Source organism: Haliotis cracherodii, unplaced genomic scaffold, assembly GCF_022045235.1.
Source record: "Haliotis cracherodii isolate W230 unplaced genomic scaffold, xgHalCrac1.p SCAF_3, whole genome shotgun sequence".
In the NCBI taxonomy this organism is placed as follows: domain Eukaryota; kingdom Metazoa; phylum Mollusca; class Gastropoda; order Lepetellida; family Haliotidae; genus Haliotis; species Haliotis cracherodii.
Genome location: NW_027266286.1, coordinates 31,855,172 through 31,876,923, shown reverse-complemented (window position 1 = coordinate 31,876,923; position 21,752 = coordinate 31,855,172). Strand labels below are relative to the sequence as shown.

Genomic DNA, 21,752 nt, shown 5'->3' with positions numbered 1-21,752 from the left:
CTGATGAAAGTCTTATCATAAAACATTTCCGTCTGGTTCTGGTCCTGTCGTAGGCGCATCACATCCTAGACATGGTGGAGAGGTCTCGAGAAACAGCAATGTTATGTTGTCTGAAAACGTCTGTTACAACATGTGCAACAATATTTTTTCAAAGGTTGTTGGGAAACACACTTAATCGCACCGATTGGTAAGGCAGTGTTGGTGCGTTGATGTGTTGGTGCACACCTTCAAAGACCAGTCTAGACACCTAGTTACGCAACAGGCGGTGTGTTCCGATGTCTGCTAAAACTGTGGCATCGTGGCAGCTTAGACCTCGGTAGTTTATTAACACTCTCTGTGTATTTAGATCTTGTCAATCGGTGTTTTGAAGCTGACAAAACACGCCTACAAGGGTTTGGTTGAGGTTGAAAACACTCCGTAGGCCCGAGGATTTTACCTTTATCTCAACCAAACCCTTGTAGGCGTGTCTTGTCAGCTTCAAAACACAAATTAGAAACGTTAACTGTCGTACCTCAGGTCCTTTCTCAGTGTGATGGCAGTCACGAAGTGAAGTGACGTCTTTCTGTAATCTGACCTCCCGCTGTGTGGGGGAACGATGTCGACCACCTGCATGTCGGTGGGAAGCTAATCCAAACCTCTGGTATCGATCCATGCTCTGCTGATCACACTTTGGCTGACACCAAAGACATTTGAAACGTGACGTTGTGTTGACCAAGTTTCAAGCATGCCTATGCATCTGCCTGATTCCTCGTTCGTCTTTGACATTGAGGGGGGGATAAGTGCATTCCGTTCTTGCAATCCTTAGTAGCAAATGTTGTTGTGCTCTCTGATAATGATATGAAACGATTCTGTCAAGATACATCCATACACAAGTGTTCAAGCACCTCGTCTACCGCGTGCCCAGTACTGCGTGCCTCTGCCCATTCATCAAGATCCTGTAGGGGTTAGCAAATCTCATTCTTTATTTGTTGGATTTTTTTATAATATCATATCTTTATCATAAGCAAACTTTGCGTAGCATATAGCTAGCAGCAAGAACAAATCCCTGCGTTTATGCAAACCTACTCTGAAAAGTACTCTTGTTCACTGCACAATCATTTCACAAGAGAGGTATGTGATATGTGCATAGCCAATGCCACAGCTACAAGTTCGTTAACTTTTGATATGTCCTTGTACATGATTTGGTGGGTGTAAACCCTAGTTCCAATATGAATAATGCCTGTCGCTTTCTCTATGAGTCTGTGTGTTCAAATTTACACCTGTAGAAGATCTCTCCGCCATGTCATATTGCACCTAAACTATTTGTGTACCGTGACACCCTGATGTCCCAGCTTGGTAGAACTCTTGAGATTCTTGATGATTTTTTCTCCTTACACAAGGAACGACTTGGTAGGACCAGAGAAGCAGGCTGCTTATGAGATGCTTTTTCCTATCGATAAAGGCTGCAACTAATAGTCTAAAATCAATTAGTTTGTCTAACGGCAGTGATGGCGTAAGACTTCAGGTGTCTAATTTTACCCCTAGGAAGGTTCGTTGTTGTGCTTGACCTTCTACCGTATGCTAGCTGATGCGGAAACCTAACTTCCACAAAAGTACAATGTGATGCTGTCATATCCTGGCCGACATTGATGCTTTGTGCAAACGTTGTCTATGTATCCAATGACGATCACACGAAATCAGAGTTGCTTGACTGCAGACTGCTGCACTCAATGTTTAAAATATCCTAGGGCTCTTGTTTGCTCCGAAAGTCAATTTCTTGTCCACCGAGCAACTGTATTTTATCCCCTGAAATACCATGGCATACCAGTAATGGTTAAATGGACGGATGCACCCCACTGATCTAGCTCGGCCCTCTGTGCTGATCAGGAGATCGACTTCAAGTTTCTCACACTCGTCTTTCATCACGAGGCATCATCCGACTTCTCGGGCCTTCGTAATCTCGCACAGAATTGAAGTAGCGAATCAATGTGTGTCGTCTGCCCACCATGCTTGAGTAGGAGAAAGTAGGGGGCCCCTGGATAAGGCAGACTACGCTCAGGTAAATGCGTGAGACTCGTAGCCTCCAGTTCAAATAAAATTGATGAACGTAAGCCTCAATTATATTCTTTTAAATTCTCTCTTTTACGTAATCATTCGATACATAATCACTCGATCGTTTGAGCTATACCTTACACGCAGAACAAAATGCTTTTTTCACAAATTAAAATATTTGCCCGTTTACGGTGTCTGCCGTCTGCTTGCGACCCTACAGCGATTTTCATTAAGAACACATTGGGAAAGGTTTCGGCATGAATTCCGATTTCATGAGGAAGAATTCGGTCTGGAAACATTGGCCGGCTCAAAGGCGTCAAGCACATTTTTTATAGAAGCTACCCTCGAGCTTTCTGGAGCCTCCGAAGGTGAACATGAACCTTCAAAACTACAATTTCTACCTGTGCAAAACTTTATAAAAGTAACTGAAACTTATCTAAAAGGTTTAGAGAATCTAAGACAACCGAAACAAACACCGAATGGGGTGTTAAAATGATCAAATTTACAGTACCGCTTGGTCTATTTTCGAAATATCCATTGCAAAATTTGATCGTATATTATATCAAAAGGATAAGTGAAAATGTAGCTCGCTAATCTGTTGTAAGACCTAGTTGACTTGTTCAAGCAGTCATTGATAACATTTAACGAAACTCTCTGTGGCCCAAGGGAGATAACTCCAAGTGATTTTTATAAACATTTACCATCAGCTGAACATTGGCCCTGTTCATCTCCACATTATGTTAGGCTTATGTAAATTATATAGTTTTCTATACTGACGAAATAACACAAATAAATGGGTTTAGCATGCATAATTTACAGGCTTAATTATAATTGTTAATTACAGACGGCGCGGAAGTTAGCAAAGACTAAGTCAATATCAAACTATTACGCCTCAAAACCGATGCGTGAAATTACTGTAATTTCATGCTGAAATCCACAAATAGTACCACAAAAAGTCGTTCCAATATTGCTAGCTGCAAAAGGTTGATAGGGCCGGACACTCAAATTCAATGCCGAAATTGGTTTTAACCATCAACGGAGCATTAAGATATAATTCCATCGGCAGATTTACAAAACATTTCCACATATATTCATTCATTCAACCACAAATCCTTTCATCCTCTGTTACCGAGTACGGTAGGATCTGGCAATCGACTTCATCACTAGGGACATAAATTCCACAAACAACTCAAAACATCATTGGTGGATCACTCACGCACAGAGAGGCTTTACTATAAAGAGGAGATGTCCGCCAAGTTACACATCTTGTTTGCAAGTTCTAAAGTCGCAAAAACGTTCGAATGGGTCATGTATGTGGTATCACTAAGTAGTTAAAGTCGAAGGTCGGAAGAAAAGTCAAATTTTTGTTTAAAAAAACAGAAAAGTCTGATGTATGCTGAAGCCTCCACCATACTGCATCGATAGCCCTACACACAAGCATCATCGACACGTTGCGGGGTGGCGATTACAATCTATTACATAATTGAATGATTAGACAAACCATTTCTCTATCACAGCCTGCAGCAGTCAGTTACCAGTATTATTAAAAATATTCAAGTCTAATTTTGCAACTTTAACTTTACCCTCCAAGTTGAAACCGTTCTTTAAGGGGAGACAACTCTTCCGTGAATGTTACGATTAGATTCATCTGTTCTGTTATCAAGCAGATAACGTGTGTACATCTAACTTTAACTAACTGGTTGTTGCCTTTGTTATTGTTTTTTTTCCCTGTGAGTACCCGGATGTATAGCAGAAATCTAGACTAGTTCGCGACCTCTGCTGCGCCATTCGTAAGCGCATTAGTCACTTTAATGGGTAGTAATAAGGGCGTATGGTCACATTGATCAACAAAATGAAATACAGTTTTCGAGATAATAAGGAAATGTAGGTATCTTTGTGGGTAGCATCGGTAATGGTGACGAAGTTTTGATAAGTCACTTGCTTGGCAATTTTGCGATTTTCATTTACACTATTTTGACTTGTAACGCAAAGTAAATATTTCACCTGAGCATTCCTTTTTGATAGTGTGTATATTTTTTTACTGTCAAAATGTGTAACATTTTCAAATTTATTGAACGTCTAAATATTCAGTTATTTTACAAAGTGACTGAAAAACATTTCCATCTGTATTATTATGATAACAAACTCCAAACATTTTGATGTTTAATATCATCACCAAGAGACTGAAAATGTTACGTTGAAAAGTACATTTCTATGTTGTTTGGCTTCTAATCCTACATAATAATCTGTTGTGATGTTTGTAGGCCCTTTTGATCGTCTTAATCAATCTGGACAGATTTGTTTAGTCAAAAACACATTTTATAAATTGCCTGAGAGAATCACATTTTACAAATTGACGGTAATATATACACGCTTACAAAGGAAAAGACCTGTGAAAACAACGTCTATCGCGCATTGAAGAATTTCCCAACCAAGACGTAGAGAAACAAGAACGAATCGGTTCAAAAGAAGGAAAACAAAATGCAAATACTATAATTTCAACCTACCAAATTTATGTGTATAAATTTTAGGCAGCTTCCTTGTTCGAGAAATGTATCCGTAAATATCCACACCAAGGAACAATATCCCACTCGTCTGCAGCTGTACAAAGAAACTTATTCGATGTCACGTGTCTCTGTAACAATCAAATATTTTAAAAGATATATATCGTTTCGGGATCTTATAACCCGTGTTCGTTTCTCAACTGATCACATGGATTGTTTCAGGTGTTTCTCATAGGTGTCAAGTCTCAAGTGTCGGCTGAGAAAGCCCACGTGACAACTATTTTCATAACGTCCACGGTTCCTAAAAAATCCATTGAGTGATAGATAACAATGATCAATCAATCAACGTATTATCAGTTAACCCTTTGAACAAAGTATGTTGTTTTTACATCGGCACTTCACGGCATGGTATGAGTGTATTCCCTTTGTTTTAGTAAACCTAGACATGTAAACACTCACTTTTGACATATCAACTGTGCAAGATAACAGTGATTAATCAATCAACGTATTTTCTGTTAATCCTTTGATGACTAGGAACGATCCGTTGATTTACAAAAAAAGTAAATCAACTGATCATTCACCTCTTGCTGGTCTGCCACGTGCATATTACATAACACACATTTCACCTCACTTCAAACCTGGATTTAGATTGAATAATTACCCCAGACACAATAAATGCCAAATGGGAACCTTTGTCAGGTAATCTAATTGTACCTGTAATAAATTCATTAACTGAGCATCAAGTGAATGACGACAAATACACAAGTGTAGGGTTATACGAGAAAACGTGGATGACAACAAGGGAGTAGTCATGATATTATAGACGCAATCAGAAATCCGAAAAGGCTTTGACTGCATGGATACTTTTTTTAGTATTAAACTTTAACCATCTGGGGTATTTCCAAATGACGACATCCGATGAGCTCCGCCGTTCTTTTTGTCTGTTTGTTTAGGCTGAAGAAATTAATTAACATGCACCCTTTGTCGAAATCTTTATAGATCACAGTTAACCAATCAGTGTTTATGCGTAAAACAAATATTGCCTCCAGCCTCCAAGTTTATTTAGCTGTCCTTGCAGACGGTAGCCCAGTCTCTGGTCACTCTCAGTTGCGTTACGTATCATCCGGGTACTCACGGGGGAAAAAACAATAACAAAGGCAACAACCAGTCCGGGGAATTGCGTTAGATCAGTGCCCCTTTAACCGACATTTGCAATGTCATTTCGCTGGTAAATGTAACAATGGTATATAAGTTGCCTGTAATTATAGCGAGAAAATGAGTATGGTTTAACGCTGCGTTGAACAGTATGCCAGTTATATCAAGGTATTTCACCCTGATATCGGAGGAAAGCCCAAAGTGATGCAGGTCTCAGACGTTAACTACGTTGGCGTAACCAATGAGCACGGATACAGTCTGTCCCCCAACATTAAGTTGACACACCGTCATATAACTAAAATACTGTTCGGAGCGACGTTTCTTGCCACCAACTCTCTTGTAGATTAATGGCAATATGCGATTGTGTATAATACCATTGCAACTTTGGGAAAGTATATAAAACATCATGATTACAACTTTACATACTCCTTGACAAAATCACCCGCCAAGATCCGGGTTAGAATTGGTCTTCAGCAACCTATGCTTGTCGTAAGAGGCGACTAACGGGATCAGGTGGTCAGGCTCATTGACTAGGTTGATCCATGTAATCGTATCCCAATTGCGTAGATCGATACTCATGATGTCAATCGCTGGATTGTCTGGTCCATACTTGATTATTTACAGACCGCCGTCAAATAGCTGGAATGTTGCTGAGTGATTCGTTAACCAAAAAAGAAACTTTTTGAAACAATCATGGAGGTTCCACAGTCAAACACATTTGCTCTTCAAACGTATGCTGTTCAGACATTTGCTGTTGGTTTTTTTATAGTTTGGTCACTGATGGAATGATGGTTCAATTGGTACGTTTAGTATCAGGGTTATTGTATATTATATCTTTGAACTGATACTAAAAGCTAATGTCAAAATAATAACACACTGAAAAAAGTAGAAATTGCTGCGTATAAAAATTCACACGACAAATATAAATAGTCCAGCTTACTCTGATTACAGGGTATTCGAATGAGGTTATTAACCCGTCATGAATAAAACATCATCCTTCGAGTGAATCGGTCCTATAGCCCTCGCCACTTGAAACAGAATCACGAAATATCGCGATGATTAATTAATGAAGATAGCTGCATGTGTGCTAATTCTTAAATAGTGAAAACAAGCCATTCCGCCGGTAAATGGCAAAATGACAAAAAATGCAAGAATTTTCAAGAAATGTCCATTTGCCGTGCGATAAACATAATCATTGTGTTTTGATCACGTGGTTACAATCCGGGTAAGAATCGAGTCAGGTAACTTCGAGCAGGTGTATTTAGGAGTGAATATGGTGAATGGCACTTTAGATGTTACGTCTTTCTTTCCGTGCTGGTAATGTACGCACGCTGCACACGCTGCTGCACGTGGCCGTAGAATGTAATGTTTGTGCCCCGCCGTTATACATCTGTAATCTTGCAAAAAGCGGCGTCAAACCGCGCTCACACACTTAGTCAATGATCATATTAGAAGCAAACACATGTAAGTGACTGTCGTAATAACTTTTTACTTAACTAGATCTTTAAGTTATCAGTAATAAAGTGTTGAATTATAACTACTAACATTGCTGATGTGTTCATATTCATATTCATATAATTAAATTGAATTAAATTCATTGAAATTAAATTCATTGAAATTCCAACATTCTGATTAGTTGAATTGGTCACGTGTTATTGCATTCATTTCCCAATGAATGTATAAAGATAAGCCAAGCCCACCGAGGCGCACTAAATAAATTCCAAAATATCTGCAAACAAGCCAATCTAAACGAGATAGAACATAATGACCCAGAAACCTTCTGCAAAAACCTAACAGAATACATAATCACCTCAGCTAAAAATTCAATACCCTTTAGAAAAGCAAACAAATCAGGCAAACCCTCAGTACCCTGGTGGAACGAGGAAATAGAACAAACCAGACAAAAACGTAAAAAAGCCTTCAATAAAGCCAAACGCGACCATAACTACATACCTATAGCCCACAAACTAAACCATGAGGTCCAAAACCTAGTCAAAATAGCCAAAACCAGGGACTGGAAAAATTTTTGCGAGGGATTAAATAACCGCACAGATGCCAGGACGGTCTGGCGCAAAATTCATGCCATTAGAGGCCTAAAAAGACACAAAAAAACTCCTAATATAAATAACTCAACCAACCCCAGCGAAAAAGCAAATAACCTAGCTAAACACTTTTCGACCATCAGCAGTAACAAAAACTTCAGTGATAAATTCCAAACAAAACTCAAAACAGAATCCAAACCTACCAAAGAATTAAACGATAACCTAGAAATAAACCAACCCTTCACAATAGAAGAACTAAACTATGTACTCCAAAACAGGAAAAAGGGAACAGCCCCAGGACTAGACCTAACATCCTACCAAATAATCAAAAAACTCCCTCCCAAGCTACTACAGTCACTACTCAAACTCTATAATCTAATCTACCTAAACGGCCAGGTACCAACCTCTTGGAAACAGGCTCTAGTTATCCCTATCCCTAAACCCGACAAACCTACAAACCAAGCTAACTCTTACAGGCCAATATCTCTGACCTCAAACTTATGTAAAGTAATGGAATCTATGACCAAAAATAGATTACAACACTACCTAACTCTAAACAACACCATAAATACAGACCAAAGCGGGTTCACTCCTGGCCGCTCAACTCTAGACAATCTCGCCCGGTTAGAACAGGAGATCAAAACAGGACAACTCAACAAACAATATACTACAGGCATCTTCTTGGACTTCTCAAAAGCATTCGACATGGTTTGGCACAACGGGCTAATTCAAAAACTTAAAAAAATAGGACTAAAAGGACAAATCGTTAACTACATCCAGGACTTCCTAAATAACCGAAAAATCACAGTGGGTATAGACCAGGTTCTATCGGACCAGTGTCCCCTAGAAAACGGCACTCCCCAGGGCAGCATTCTTAGCCCAACACTCTTTAACATAATGATCAATGACCTCTTCGAGGGCCTATCCCCTAAAATTAAAACATCCAAATTCGCAGATGACGGAGCCCTCTGGATCCGCACAAAAAGTATGTCAACTTCCCAAAATCTACTCCAAAAATCCCTAAATAAAATACAGCAATGGGCAGACAAGTGGGGCTTCTCCCTAAACTCCGAAAAAACTACAGGAATAGTCTTCAAACACCGAAAAATGAAACACACCACCCCAAATCTTAAATTAAACAATAAACCAATTAAGTTCCAAAAACAAACCAAATTCCTAGGGCTAATCTTCGATCAACACCTAACATGGGAGGCCCACGTTAAAAACTTAACAACTAAATGCAGCAAAGATCTAAACGCACTAAGATGCCTCACCGGCTCCAACTGGGGGGCCTCCAAAGATACTCTACTCTCTCTCTACACATCACTAATTAGGTCAAAATTAGATTACGGATGTGCGATCTATGATACGCTTAGCAATAACCTAACCAAAAAACTAGACTCAATCCAATACCAAGCTCTTAAAATAGTCACACGTTCCCAACATGGCACCTCTCTCACTTCACTTCAGGCCTTAACAGGAGAAATGCCACTAAACCTACGTAGGCAACACTTAACCCTTAATTTCTGGGCCTCGTCCCAATCAAACCCTCTCATCCAAAACCTCATAAACGAAAATATCCGCCCTCGTAACCAGGCTCTAACTAGGAAGCACCCTTTACTTACTCCAATATCTCAACGAATTTTCAACTACCTAAACGAAAACCAAATAGATAACCTCCAACAAAACTGCAAACCATCAAATATATTTACCCCAAAACTAAAAATCCCCAAAATAGACACATCTCTGGCAAACTCAATAAACAAACAAACCGATCCAAACATAGCTAAATCCACCACACTAGCTTACATACACGAAAACTGGCCAAATTGGTGCCACATCTACACAGACGGATCTTCCGATCCGATCACAAATCGCACTGGTTTCGGAGTCCACATAGCACAACCAAATAGGAACACTCAATCTTATCGACTCCCAAACAACCAATCCATCTTCACTGCAGAGTTAATGGGCATAGCATCCGCCCTCCATAACCAACATGCTAAAAAACATAAAAAAATCCTAATACTCACAGACTCACTAAGTGGACTACAGGCCCTCCAAAATAAAAACACCAAAAACCGCCCTAAACTCATTAACCAAATACTCAAAAGCGCAAATAACTTAACAGAGGCAGGCAAACAAATAGCATTTATCTGGATCCCAGCCCACGTAGGAATATATGGAAACGAAAACGCCGATCAAGCCGCCAAAAAATCCCTCAAAATTCCTGAAATAAGCCTTAATCTACCAATATCTAAAGCAGAGATCAAAAGCATTAACAAACGTAAAATCACCCAAAAATGGCATAAGACATACCTAAAAACAAACACACAGATAATCAAAATCCTCAAAAAACCTCTAACCAAACCTAAAATCCTCCATCCATCCAAGAAAATTGATAGAATAATCACCAAACTCCAAACAGGTCACACTAAACTAAACAGTCAACTCCTAAAAATCAAAAAACACGCAACCGGAAAATGCCCACACTGCCCACACCTGGAAACAATAGAACATGCACTCTTACACTGCACGCACTACCAAACCCACCGAGCAACACTCCAAACAAATCTAAAAGTAGATAAAGCCATAACCCTAGAATCAATCCTAAATCCACATAACAATATAGAAAAATTTAAAGCACTAGGCGTATACTTAACTAAAACCAATCTAATGATCCGCATCTAAAAACACTCAACCACACCACATAAACAAACAAACACACACCAACACACTCCCTTAGTACACTACCACACCCCTAGGCATGCATTCCAAATTTCAAAATCTCCAAAACTTATATAAGCAACCACTAAAACCCCCCTCTGGTTGCAACACCTTTATTTTCCCTTCAAAACCACGCTAAATGGCCCGACCGGGCCCGTGTGCGAAATACGCTCCAGTCGGAAAGCGCACGTTAAATCTCCAAACGTAAGTAAGTAAGTAACCGAGGCGCACTACTTTTATTACTGTGGAATGTCAGGGAATCCCAATATTACAGACGAGGGAATTCCCTTTCCGCTCATGTGTATCGTCATGCACGTGCCATTTAGCGACTTTCATGCATATCCATTGTCCAAACAAACCTTTGAAACCGAAGGCCGAAGATGAATGAAACAGCAAACGTGCAGGCGCGCTCGCCTGTATTTTCCCGCTCACCTCGGTTCAATTTTCATGTCTTCGTTTTTCATTTCTAACTGTAGCATTTTTCCAACCGTGTTTTCCCGTTTACAGGGAAGTTATGTCAGAAAACCAATCAGATAACGCCGCGTGCATTAAGGTTTCCTGATAACATATATAATATGACCCGAGGCATATGGGACCAGCGTCACGGAAATAGATCGACCTGCATATTTATCGGCCTGGAAAGCATATTCATTTGCGTGGGTTGTTGCGTCAATTGAGGATGTTACCGCCATGATGGTTTTAAGACACTGGGTTACTGGTGATACGTAGCAGAGTGAGATGGTCGGAACAGGTCGGTATATATCCAATATAAACCCATGCTCATGATACACTGTTCTATATGTTAGTGAATGTTAAATGCATATGATTTGTATACATGTTTAAGTATTTGCTGCATTTCACGCTACTTAATGTATTCTGTATTTTATTCATCCCTTATTTTAACTGAGAAAGAAGTGACCGAATCTGTACACAAGTGAAACCTCGTTAGTCCGTACCCCTGGGGACTGTAATATTGTTTCTAATACACCTGTGGGAGAGAAACCCATTTCAGTGACTTGTATTAAACATATGTGTGAGATCGAATTCCAGGTGCGTGATTGGCTATTCCATGGTGATGACCTAGGTCAAATAATGACGGACTACGTTCCTGATTGTAATTCATTGATAAGTTACTCGTGCTTCAGTCGAGTTCAGCTCGTTGTAAGATACATGATACCACGCACACAGACAAATCGGGTCGGGATATACAGAACATGCGGAGGGACAAGCACATGCGCGTCTACCGTAAGGCTGGGCCATCGTCGTGGCTGTGGCGTTAAACATACAAACATATCATACACATGCCAGTTTGCGACTATCATAAACAGCGCGTTTTATCAATACGGGGACCATTGAATATTTGTCGAGTTATCCGTAGTTTGAGACAATCGGACAGGATAAGAGAAAAGACCCAGTAGTTGGTTCATCTACACTCATTTTATTACTGCTATACTGGTGCTTAGCTAATCAGCTTGTGTAATCAGTGTTCATTGCCAGTGTAAATTGGTTTGTGTAAATTTATATTGTCGTCTATTGATAACATTAGCTGTTTTCAGTATTACTTTATTGATGTTTAATGACACCCTGGTGTCTGGAGCACAACTCCGTGACACCCATATCACCTTGTTATTCTCATATCATGCCCGGTGTCATCCCAAGACCGAGGGTCGTAATATTTGTATTACCTCTTACTGACCGGGCCTTGGGCTAGTTCCATTATCCTGTTCGAAAAGGACGCTAGTGTCCGCTCCGCAGATACATAGAGTATTACGTGATAAATCATATTAGGGGCTATATCGAGATAATCGAATTCGAGTTATCAAGGAACTAAGAACAGGGAAGATTCTAGAAACTATACAACTGTCACATATTGCTGTAATTTCATGAATTTGTCAGTTGCCTTTAAATAGTAAATAAGTAATTAATCGTATCACTTCTTATTTTGCTAAATGATCATATATCATTTCCATCACCAAAAACTATGTAACAGTTAATAAATGCTGACATCACGCTGATATACTATTTAGTACTCTCAGGCACACTGTCCTGATAGTTCATTCCCCTCAAGGGCGTATTACACGTGTAATTCGAAGTCACTAAAAAGTGTTGCAGTCCAGCCCTGTGAAATGTTTTTTGTTGTGATTTCGCCCCTTCCCCTGTGACTATAAGATACTAATATCTCCGAGGCAATAAGACGTGAATGAATTTCCCATCTCTTTGATATAGATATCTGAGTTAGAAAAAATGCTTCTTACATTTCATCGATATATAACATTTTAATATTCATGAATATACGTTATGATGATGCCTCAGTATTTGTTTTGTTATATAGTTATTATTGTATACATATCAATGACAATGGAAAGGGCCGCCCCCGTGGGGTAGAGCTTCCGCCCGGAGAGCGGAAGGTCCGGGGTTCGATCTCCGGCCGCGTCATGCCAAAAGACGTTAAAAAATGGTACTTGATGTTATCCTGTCTTGCGCTCGGCATCAAGGGGCTAAAGCAAGGACTGATCGGCTCGGAGTCAGTATACTGTGTCTGAGTGGGGTATTCATGTTAAACTGCGGCATGGTATCTCAGTGAGCTGGCACTATAAATCTGCATCAGTCCGGACTAGTACAAGCAGCCACACACACACACGCGCATGCACGTCGCTAACACACACGTGCATGCACGTCGCTAACACACACGTGCATGCACGTCGCTATATAAGTGCAATAATCTTGGACGCGACGTTAAACCAATTTCACCTCCCCTCACAATGGAAAGGAAAACTAACACATCAGACGTTTGACAGAATTTTCACATCAACTTTACATGAGGAATTCCAATCAGAGAACGTTTAGATTTATTTATTGAATTACTCATTTCAATGCTATAGAAATCTAAACAAAATAGATTATCGGAGGTAGATACATTAGGAGGTAGTTGACTTGCAATATTCAAATCTGCAAACTCAAAGGATGAGAGACATACATGTATGCCCACGTGTATTGCTCCATCAAGTGTGCAGTTTGTATATTTCGACTACTCTTCTTCGAAGGGATTGAAATCTTCGTCAAGGGACCAATAACCGGTCTCTTCTTGTGATGCAATATCGTAGTTAATTGGAAAGTTTTCAACCTCATTGTCATTATTGCCATTCGGATATTGCCAGGGTATTTCGACCCTCCTCCTCACACACATATACATATAAGCAGCTATGGAAATTATAGTCAGCGCCATGCAACGAGTGTAGTCCTCAGTCGTAGGTTGGTACACATGTTCCATGTTGGGCTCTTGAGAACTTGCTGAGGTGTCGGTGGAATAACCAAGTGCACTGTCATCTGGGAAGAATTGAGAAGATCTTAGTATAGCTGACAGCGGGGAAACTATTCTAAGTTCCATTCAAATGACGATAAAAGGTTACTTATATGCATAATGAATAGTCCATGATGTAGTTTGTTTTAATTATTGCTTCACGTTACATGGTTTTCATTGTAAGCTTGTTTACCTGCTCTACTCTGAGCTTGATCAGTTTCCACCTGAAGGTGAAAACAGAATGAAAATATACGTCTCTGGGGTCGTGCTGACACTCGTTTATAGCACTCAGTGCTAATTAGAGGACACTGAGAAAGCGTGGTATGTACATAAGATATATAGCCAATTATACCATTCAACTTACAATAACATGTTCATTGACAGAAACTCTTTTGAAAGGCAATATAGCATTCATGATAGTTCATGTGTATAATATATTTCAATGTGGAATATTCACATTTACATTTAAGATATTGCATTTAATTGGTGTCACAAAAGGGCACATGCAGTGCTCGGAGACACTGAGAATGGTATTTTACTGTTAACAATTAGGTATACCACTCAGCTTTGATAACATGATTCTTTTAACATGTCTCCATTCGAAGGCTGTGTTCATCGACATAGACACTTTGAAAGAAATATGAATTCGAATCGACAATCACACTTTAATTCTATAACTTTCACAAAATGAATTTTTACTTAGTAATGCCATACATGTAATAACAAATTGTCACTCACAAAACCAACTGTTTCAGGGCCCTGTGCTGCATCCATCCCTGTTTCCTCATCTGTATGAATATATGTAACAGCCATGTACATACAGATGTAATGATCATTTTGTTTACGTGAACAAGGAATGTGGTTTAAGGCCACTTTTTCAATGTCTTAGTTGGATATTGACTTCACACGGTGTACCCATGTATGGAACTGGAATCGGGTCTTCTGCCTGATAAACAACGCTTTAACCACTAGGGTATCCCTCCTATGTTAAAATGGGTTTAACATTTGCCATATACGTCCTGACGATAGCACAAAGAGAATAAATACACTTACAACAGTGATAATATACAGACAGGGTCACAAGATACAAAGATGGCGACATGAAAAGATACTTTAGTGGCGGTTTTCGTGAGACAATCATTATTTTTACCCATGCATTTACCTCCTAGGGTTATATATAATTGTAGCAAAGGGTATTGCCATGCTACATACGACATGCCAACAACACTGGACAAAACAGGTTTATTTCCCTAACCCTCAACCCTATCCCACACATACACTTACGTTATATCCAAACAGAGATAATATCTTCCCAATTAGGATTTTACGTTCAAACATACCTAACGAATTCTAATACATCTCATGTACTCCTCATCAGGAAATATATTTGGCAGGACAGAATTCGCGGTCACACAACAACGTTTATCCAATGTTGTTTCTGCTCACGGAAAGAAAGCTGTTCCTTCTATTGTAAGTATTAGATACATCCATAAACTGGGGCATACTGTCTCGTCCGCGAGCTACTAACCTTTGTATCTAAGAGCAAAATAATGAATTTATAGTGGCCTAAAACCAATCGGAATATCAAGAAATAATTTGAACACCAACACAGATACTTACCCTTTATTAATCATGGTATGAATGGATGATATATGCATTTACATTGTGGGCCGGCTATTGCACAAGAAATTAATCTTAAACAAGGTTCTACCAGGGCTGCAGATCCTATGATTTAACCGAGTATAGGTTTTTGTAAGGGGTTTACTTTAAGTCATTGTGCTTGTTTACTGTAAATCAACACAGAGCTATGGTAACAGTGCCAAGTATCGAAAACGTTTCCTTCAGTTACATGAGGATACATGTTCAAGTTTTACCTGTTGCTTGTGCTCTGTTAAATGAATTTTGAGGCTGTTGTAGGTCATGCTCTGTTTTCATGTGTCCTTCTTTCCTGACCATTTTACCTGGACATGCATGAATATCAACAATTATCACTTGCTATAATAATATATTTATATGTGCGTTTACAAAGCCAGTGTGAGACTGCATGCATATCCCTCGCTCTAGTTCAGTTTCTGGTTTTGATTACATCAAGACAATATACATTTTCCTGTCCTGCCCAATTATTAAACGCTCTTCAGCCCAAATACTTGTATGTAGCATCAATGTTATATATCCATAACTACAGCTGTTAATACATTATTGAATTATTATGACTATTATAAATGACTGATAATAGTGGCATCATATGTGGTAGGCTGGTGAAAAATATCAATTGCAGGATATCCTTGAAACACCTTCCTTTCTTATTGCAGATTTATTTTGTGAACTTATATAGTATGCTATGTATAATACACATACTTGGAACAAATTTAGAATTCAATCTTAGAACTGATCATATTAAATGCAGTGACATTGTATTCGACGCTGTATCTCTCAATATGATCACCGATTTTACCGCGTAATGCCATTCGTCTTTCATGAGATTGATATAAGTTTGTGTATGCATGTTCACCCCAATGTAATTTCACCATCATTTATGATCAACAGTTAGTTGTATTGTGGAAATGGTCTGATTCACCAATATATTTACATACTATCAATAATAATTCTATAAAATACACATGCTAGTTTACATGAAGTAAATATTTATATTTAGATGCGCATGTACTTACAGGCCTCATAGTTAACACAAAGTTTCGTTGGTCACAGAATCACCTAACTCACAAACAGCATGCAACACGCATGTCGCCATGACGCTTTATTTACAGCGACACTAACCCAGCTCTTTAAATCGTCCACTTTCGTTAACAGGTTGCATTGATAAAGATGCATGTTACTTACTGAAACCTAAACACCTGCCCCACATCAGACAAAATCTCAACCCGATCTAGCGATAGATGCGACAGTTGCTCGACTTCCGACTTCCGACTTCCAACAGTAGTTACCTCCCATTAGTAATGACCCGGAAGGAAAATAATATACCCGGAAGGAATATATTGCCCTGTGTGAGTAGGCTGTTCAGTCTGTGCCAAAGTCTTTTGAGTGACTTGTGATAGCTTAAATGAAAGATTAGACATTGTATTTTATTCCGACTTTTTATCAACAATATGTACATGGTTTGACACCAGCTTCCCATGATGTGACCTAAGTTGAAGGCCGATGGATGTGTACCATGTATTAATGTAGATTCATGTACATTTTCACTTTTCACTTTTTTAAAATAGTGTTATAAGGTTCAAATGCAAATGGTAACCTTCTAGCTCCTCACAGGCAGCTTGGGTTGTTTACTCCCCAGGGAGCTGAGAATGAAAATTGAGTACTCACTGATCCATTGGCCGGGGTAATAATAGTGTAGCGCTATGAGCATCCACTAGTGAATGGAATCTGGCGCATTATAAATGCGAAGGGAACCAAGAGACACATGCTATCGGATTTACTCCGTGATTTAAATGACCCTTGGCTGACCAGGCGAACAGACGAGTCATGGCAACTTTTGACCATATCGGGGCGGAACGCCAACACGTTCAGGTAACCATGGTAGGGCCCAGTCAAAACGCAGTAACGACAATATTAATGTTCAGTTTGTTTGGGGGTCGCAGCTAAACTATGGTGAAGGGTCAAGTTGACCCTTTTTGTAGTCCCTCTTCTGTCACTATCCACAAATGTTTTCGTTTCACATCAGTCTGCTTTTTCTGGTATCTATTGTGAATTTCAACTTCCACGTCGATTTGCTGAAGTGACTTGATAGTTCAACAACACAATTTGGGCACTTGTTGAACTTACGAATAAGCCCTACCAAACAAGTTCCTTCAAAAGGTCACATTCTTTGGCAAACAAATACTCATAATCAGTGACCGGGTTAAGGCAAGTCATTTCTGTGTGCATGTGTACAGTTTCATTTCTTTGAAAACGTCCACACTCAGCTACAACTCTAGAATGTAATTCAGTAAGTGTGTATCATTGTCATCCGTTATAACATGTCGAGTAATTCTGTTACAGCCAAGGAACACGGACTGCTGCCACTAGCTGTTGGTTACACCACCACACACAATATCTGGAGCAGTCGCCGCTGTAACAACTAAAGGTTTTTTCGAAAATTCATGATCAGTGTAAGATACTACGAAGTAAGTCAATGTCGGCAGCAATATCCTTCATCAGTTCTTTCAGTATCAAGCTGCACCATGCTTTTACATCGTGACTAATCACCTGTATTTCCTCTACTGTCTGTGTACGAGTAGTTATTGGGAACATATCTGAGTTGATATCAGCTCTGTAGCTTTTCCGAATCTGTCCTTCAGTCAAGTGTGTTGGATCAGCTGGCCTTTGCACCTTCCTCATAGGGTCTAACACGTTTAGGGCCTTGTCCATTCCATATGCAGACTTAGAATTTACCATCAGCAGTAGTATATTCAGCATACTTTGTAATGCAAGCTGATTTCCAATGTGCTGTCCCATATTGATCTCAAAGAATGGAGCGATGGCCAATATGTTTGGTGCCACCCGGGACATTTCACACCCATTCCTTTTCCTTTTCAGTCAGGCACCAGTCCAACAGAGGTTATTCTGGAATGACACACTGATGCTGAACTTCGTATCAGTTACTGTTTTGCAGGTGATGCCAATTGCTTGTGATGCACTTTGCCCAGTCTTCTTTCTACTTGCTATTGTCATTGAGTTACCTCAGCCACCCATGACAATATTCATCTCACATGCCTCAGTACCCTTCTTCCAATTAATTTGCTTCACGAATTCTCCCTTTTCAGGCATATTCTGTGTTTTCAGTTCACTAAAGAACCTTAGCCACATTGTAAGAAGTGTTGGTCCTGTATTGGGATCGTATGTCATGTCGTATACCATATTTGCCATCAGTAACCTGGCTCAGGTATTTCCAATAGATGTGTCTTGAAGACCCCAAGGCATGTCCAATGTTAGGTCTACTGGCTTTTTTCCGTGTTTGCCTGTCTTGATGTCTTTGTACAACTTCATTTCAGATGCTGTTAAGTCACACACAACACATTTCAGTGTTATTTACCAGCAGGTTCCACACTCTCTCTTCGTGGCTATCTTCAGCTATTGGTCGTTGCAGTCAGTGAATGTTGAGACCTGTATTCCGTGCTTCAGACACCTTGTCATTGTAAACTAGTTGCATATCCTCCAAATCATCTTGACTCTTGTTTCAGGTCGACAGACAAGTGCAATCCAACCTCGATTTTGTAACCAGTGAAAACACCTCAACATTCAGTGACAGTCCTTTGTATATTGGTCGGAGAGGCACTTTCTGACTCTACAGACTCAAGGGTGAGACCTCTGTTCCAAGAGTTTGTATTTTGCTGAACTATGACTTGATTCCCTTGCGATCGCATCCATCACGACTGAGTCGGATAGAACTAATCAGCTCTGGGCACAAGTTGTATCAATTTACCCCCATCATTGTGTGTTTTCACATAATGACAAACATATACATGTATGAAAAAGTTTAAAAGAAATACACAGGTATGGTGTCAGAAGTCCACATTGCAGTTGAGTTGTAGCCACAGTCTGTCACTTTGATACATTGATTGGCTGCACAGGGCTACCCGAGCAACCAAATTAATGAGTGAAGAAAGATTTTCGTTTGAGTATGAACTTCAATGCATTGTTTTCTTACAAATTGCATGTATGCATTTAGCGGGCTGGAATTAGAATACGTTGGTAGCATATGTAATAATGATACAGGAACACTTATATACATATTTCTGGTTAATTTCTGATACTGATAGCTCAATACTTCTTGTGACCATTGTTGACACTTGACACTTCAAAATCTAAATGGTAGACCCAGGCTGATATATTGCGTTGCAAGGGACAAGTGGCAGGTTAATCAGCATGCAATTGGAGAACAGCCTAGCGTTAGCTTCAAGCACTTATGGTCAAAGGGAGATAACTGTAGAAACCGGAAATGATAATGAATGTAAACAGTGTCAGTGAATTTGGAAAATTCTTATGTTGCTAAGTAACTGGTTAGTATTGGTAAGTGGTCGAAGGTTCGGTACATGTTGCTTTGATATCTGGTTAGGTTGTGAGGATGTAATGGATATTGTAGTGACACAGTTTGAGTCTAGATCATGAATAAACAAGTCGTGTTGTAACAAGCTGTGTTACCTTCTTTCACGGGTGGCAACAGTTAAAAACAAGAAACAATGGCAGGTCTTGACAGTGATGATAATAGCGATCATTTGAAGCAGTTAGATGCCTTTTACACCGTGAAGACATGACGAAAAACAAAAAAACATGGCTCATCAAGAAATCAAGCAAGCTACGAGGATGCAAGATTATATGTAAATGCTATCCCGGACATAGATTTGTTTAATGGATGTTATGTTGAAGTAGGTGATGTTATTTCTAAATGTGTTGATACCATACACATGCAATGCTGGTTACTTTAATATGTTTGTTAGTCTCGGTGGCTATGGGATGTGATTGCATAAAAACGTTATTTGACTTCAGGTTTGACTCTACTAGTCTGTTGGTTGATTATACGGATAACCAATCCCTATGTATTCATAATACTGACGATCATGGCACGAAAGATCTTACACTTTACCAAAACTTATCGTTTTCTGGTAGAATTGCCACATGTCAAGATTTTAGCTGAGCTAAGCTGAATACTATAGCTGACAGTACGTGTCTTTTACGCGATAAAGCCTTGTATATAAAACAATTTAGTTTCTGTACTTGTTTTATTCCCCAAAATAGCTAAATCCACAGCACCCTCGTACATACTAAACTCATTAGAGCACAGTTGTCGTAGAACCCCGAATAGAGGTATATTTGTTTTATTAGAATATACATGTATGAAACTGATTCGTATTAGTTTTTTTAAAACATCTTTGGATTTACATAATTTAACGTACTTCCTGCGTGCATGTATGAATACTTGCTGATATGGATAATAAATAAAACAAACACAAATATCAAAGAGTAACAGCAGATACGATCGTGACCTATTCCATACAAGAATTAGAGGCGGCTTGTGCTGTTTAAGTTATGATCAGTAAATCTTTGAGTCAGATCTCGATGGTGCCAAATAATGTCCCTGTGAAACAACAGCTCAGCATTCACACTATTGAAATACTCCAAACAAACCATACCGTGTGTTTCCGCTCACAGTTCATGATCAGATACGAGAATCAACAGAAGGATAAGAAACTCGGACATGTAAACGAAACATCAATAGTTGTATGATGTCCTTAAAATGTTTCTAATGACCAGGAGTGGTTAAGATAAAGCAAGCGATGCCACTTCCTCAGTACATTAGGTAAGAGAAAAGGTATTGAGAATTCCCTAGACCGGAAAATAGAAGTTCCTGTTTTGAACTGCCCCAACAAACAACAAACAGAAACATTTTTTTTCAATACATGCATGTTTTATGTGAATCAACCATATTGAATAGGAAGAAGAACTACTAGTTGACTAAATTTTGTCTCGTGATGGATACTGGTAATAGCAGATTGGGATGTAGAGTTTTCTGTTTTCCATAATAAATGAACAAACTAAAAGGAAATGGTATTCATCTTCAGTTATATCATGATTACACTTCTTGCACTGAGGTAAATCAGTATAAGTGTTGATTACCCAGCTTATGGCTCAAACATCGGAATTTACATAATATAACTGTATAATATAGTTCTCTGGTTCGAGTAGAGATTTATATGTAGAATAAATATGTTTAGAAATGAAGAAGAAAAATTTTAGGATGTCAATTCTGAATCTCAATGTCTTTACATCTTTGCTTAAAACATTGTATAAAATTTGATATGCTGCCACATTACTGTTCGATCCAAACATACGTAAATCCGGTTTCTAACAGCAGCAAACGAACATGCGTTACCCAGTTGTGGCTGCCGTTTTCATCCTGTGATTTCAACATGTCATAACATGCGTTTGGGTATGGACAATTATCCATATACAACAGCCTGCGCCAATACTTTATATAACGACTAACAGAATCAA

At 39.2% G+C, this 21,752-nt stretch overlaps 1 protein-coding gene across 2 annotated transcripts; it reads right to left on the bottom strand.

The window, feature by feature from the left end:
- Positions 1-13,367: 13,367 nt before the first annotated feature.
- On the bottom strand, positions 13,368-16,680 carry LOC139475811 (uncharacterized). Of its 2 annotated transcripts, XM_071259011.1 has the most exons (5): positions 16,602-16,680; positions 15,635-15,721; positions 14,499-14,548; positions 13,954-13,984; positions 13,368-13,786 (listed from the first exon to the last, which is right to left on the bottom strand). In XM_071259011.1, the coding sequence occupies exons 1-5, from the start codon at positions 16,624-16,626 to the stop codon at positions 13,488-13,490; spliced, it is 492 nt and encodes a 163-aa protein (XP_071115112.1). In that variant the 5' UTR covers positions 16,627-16,680; the 3' UTR covers positions 13,368-13,487. The 2 variants fall into 2 exon arrangements, with proteins under 2 accessions (XP_071115112.1, XP_071115113.1); XM_071259012.1 differs by lacking the exon at positions 15,635-15,721 and having other exon boundaries at positions 16,602-16,641.
- Between the last annotated feature and the right edge of the window lie 5,072 nt (positions 16,681-21,752).

What these genes read in the sequence shown, in the direction of transcription:
- LOC139475811 (XM_071259011.1), bottom strand. Translation starts at nt 16,626, where the DNA reads ATGTGGGGCAGGTGTTTAGGTTTCA. An exon ending in GCCCTGAAACAGTTGGTTTT is followed by an intron (nt 13,985 to 14,498) that starts GTGAGTGACAAT and finishes TTTCACCTTCAG; the next exon opens with GTGGAAACTGATCAAGCTCA. An exon ending in TCAAGCTCAGAGTAGAGCAG is followed by an intron (nt 13,787 to 13,953) that starts GTAAACAAGCTT and finishes AATTCTTCCCAG; the next exon opens with ATGACAGTGCACTTGGTTAT.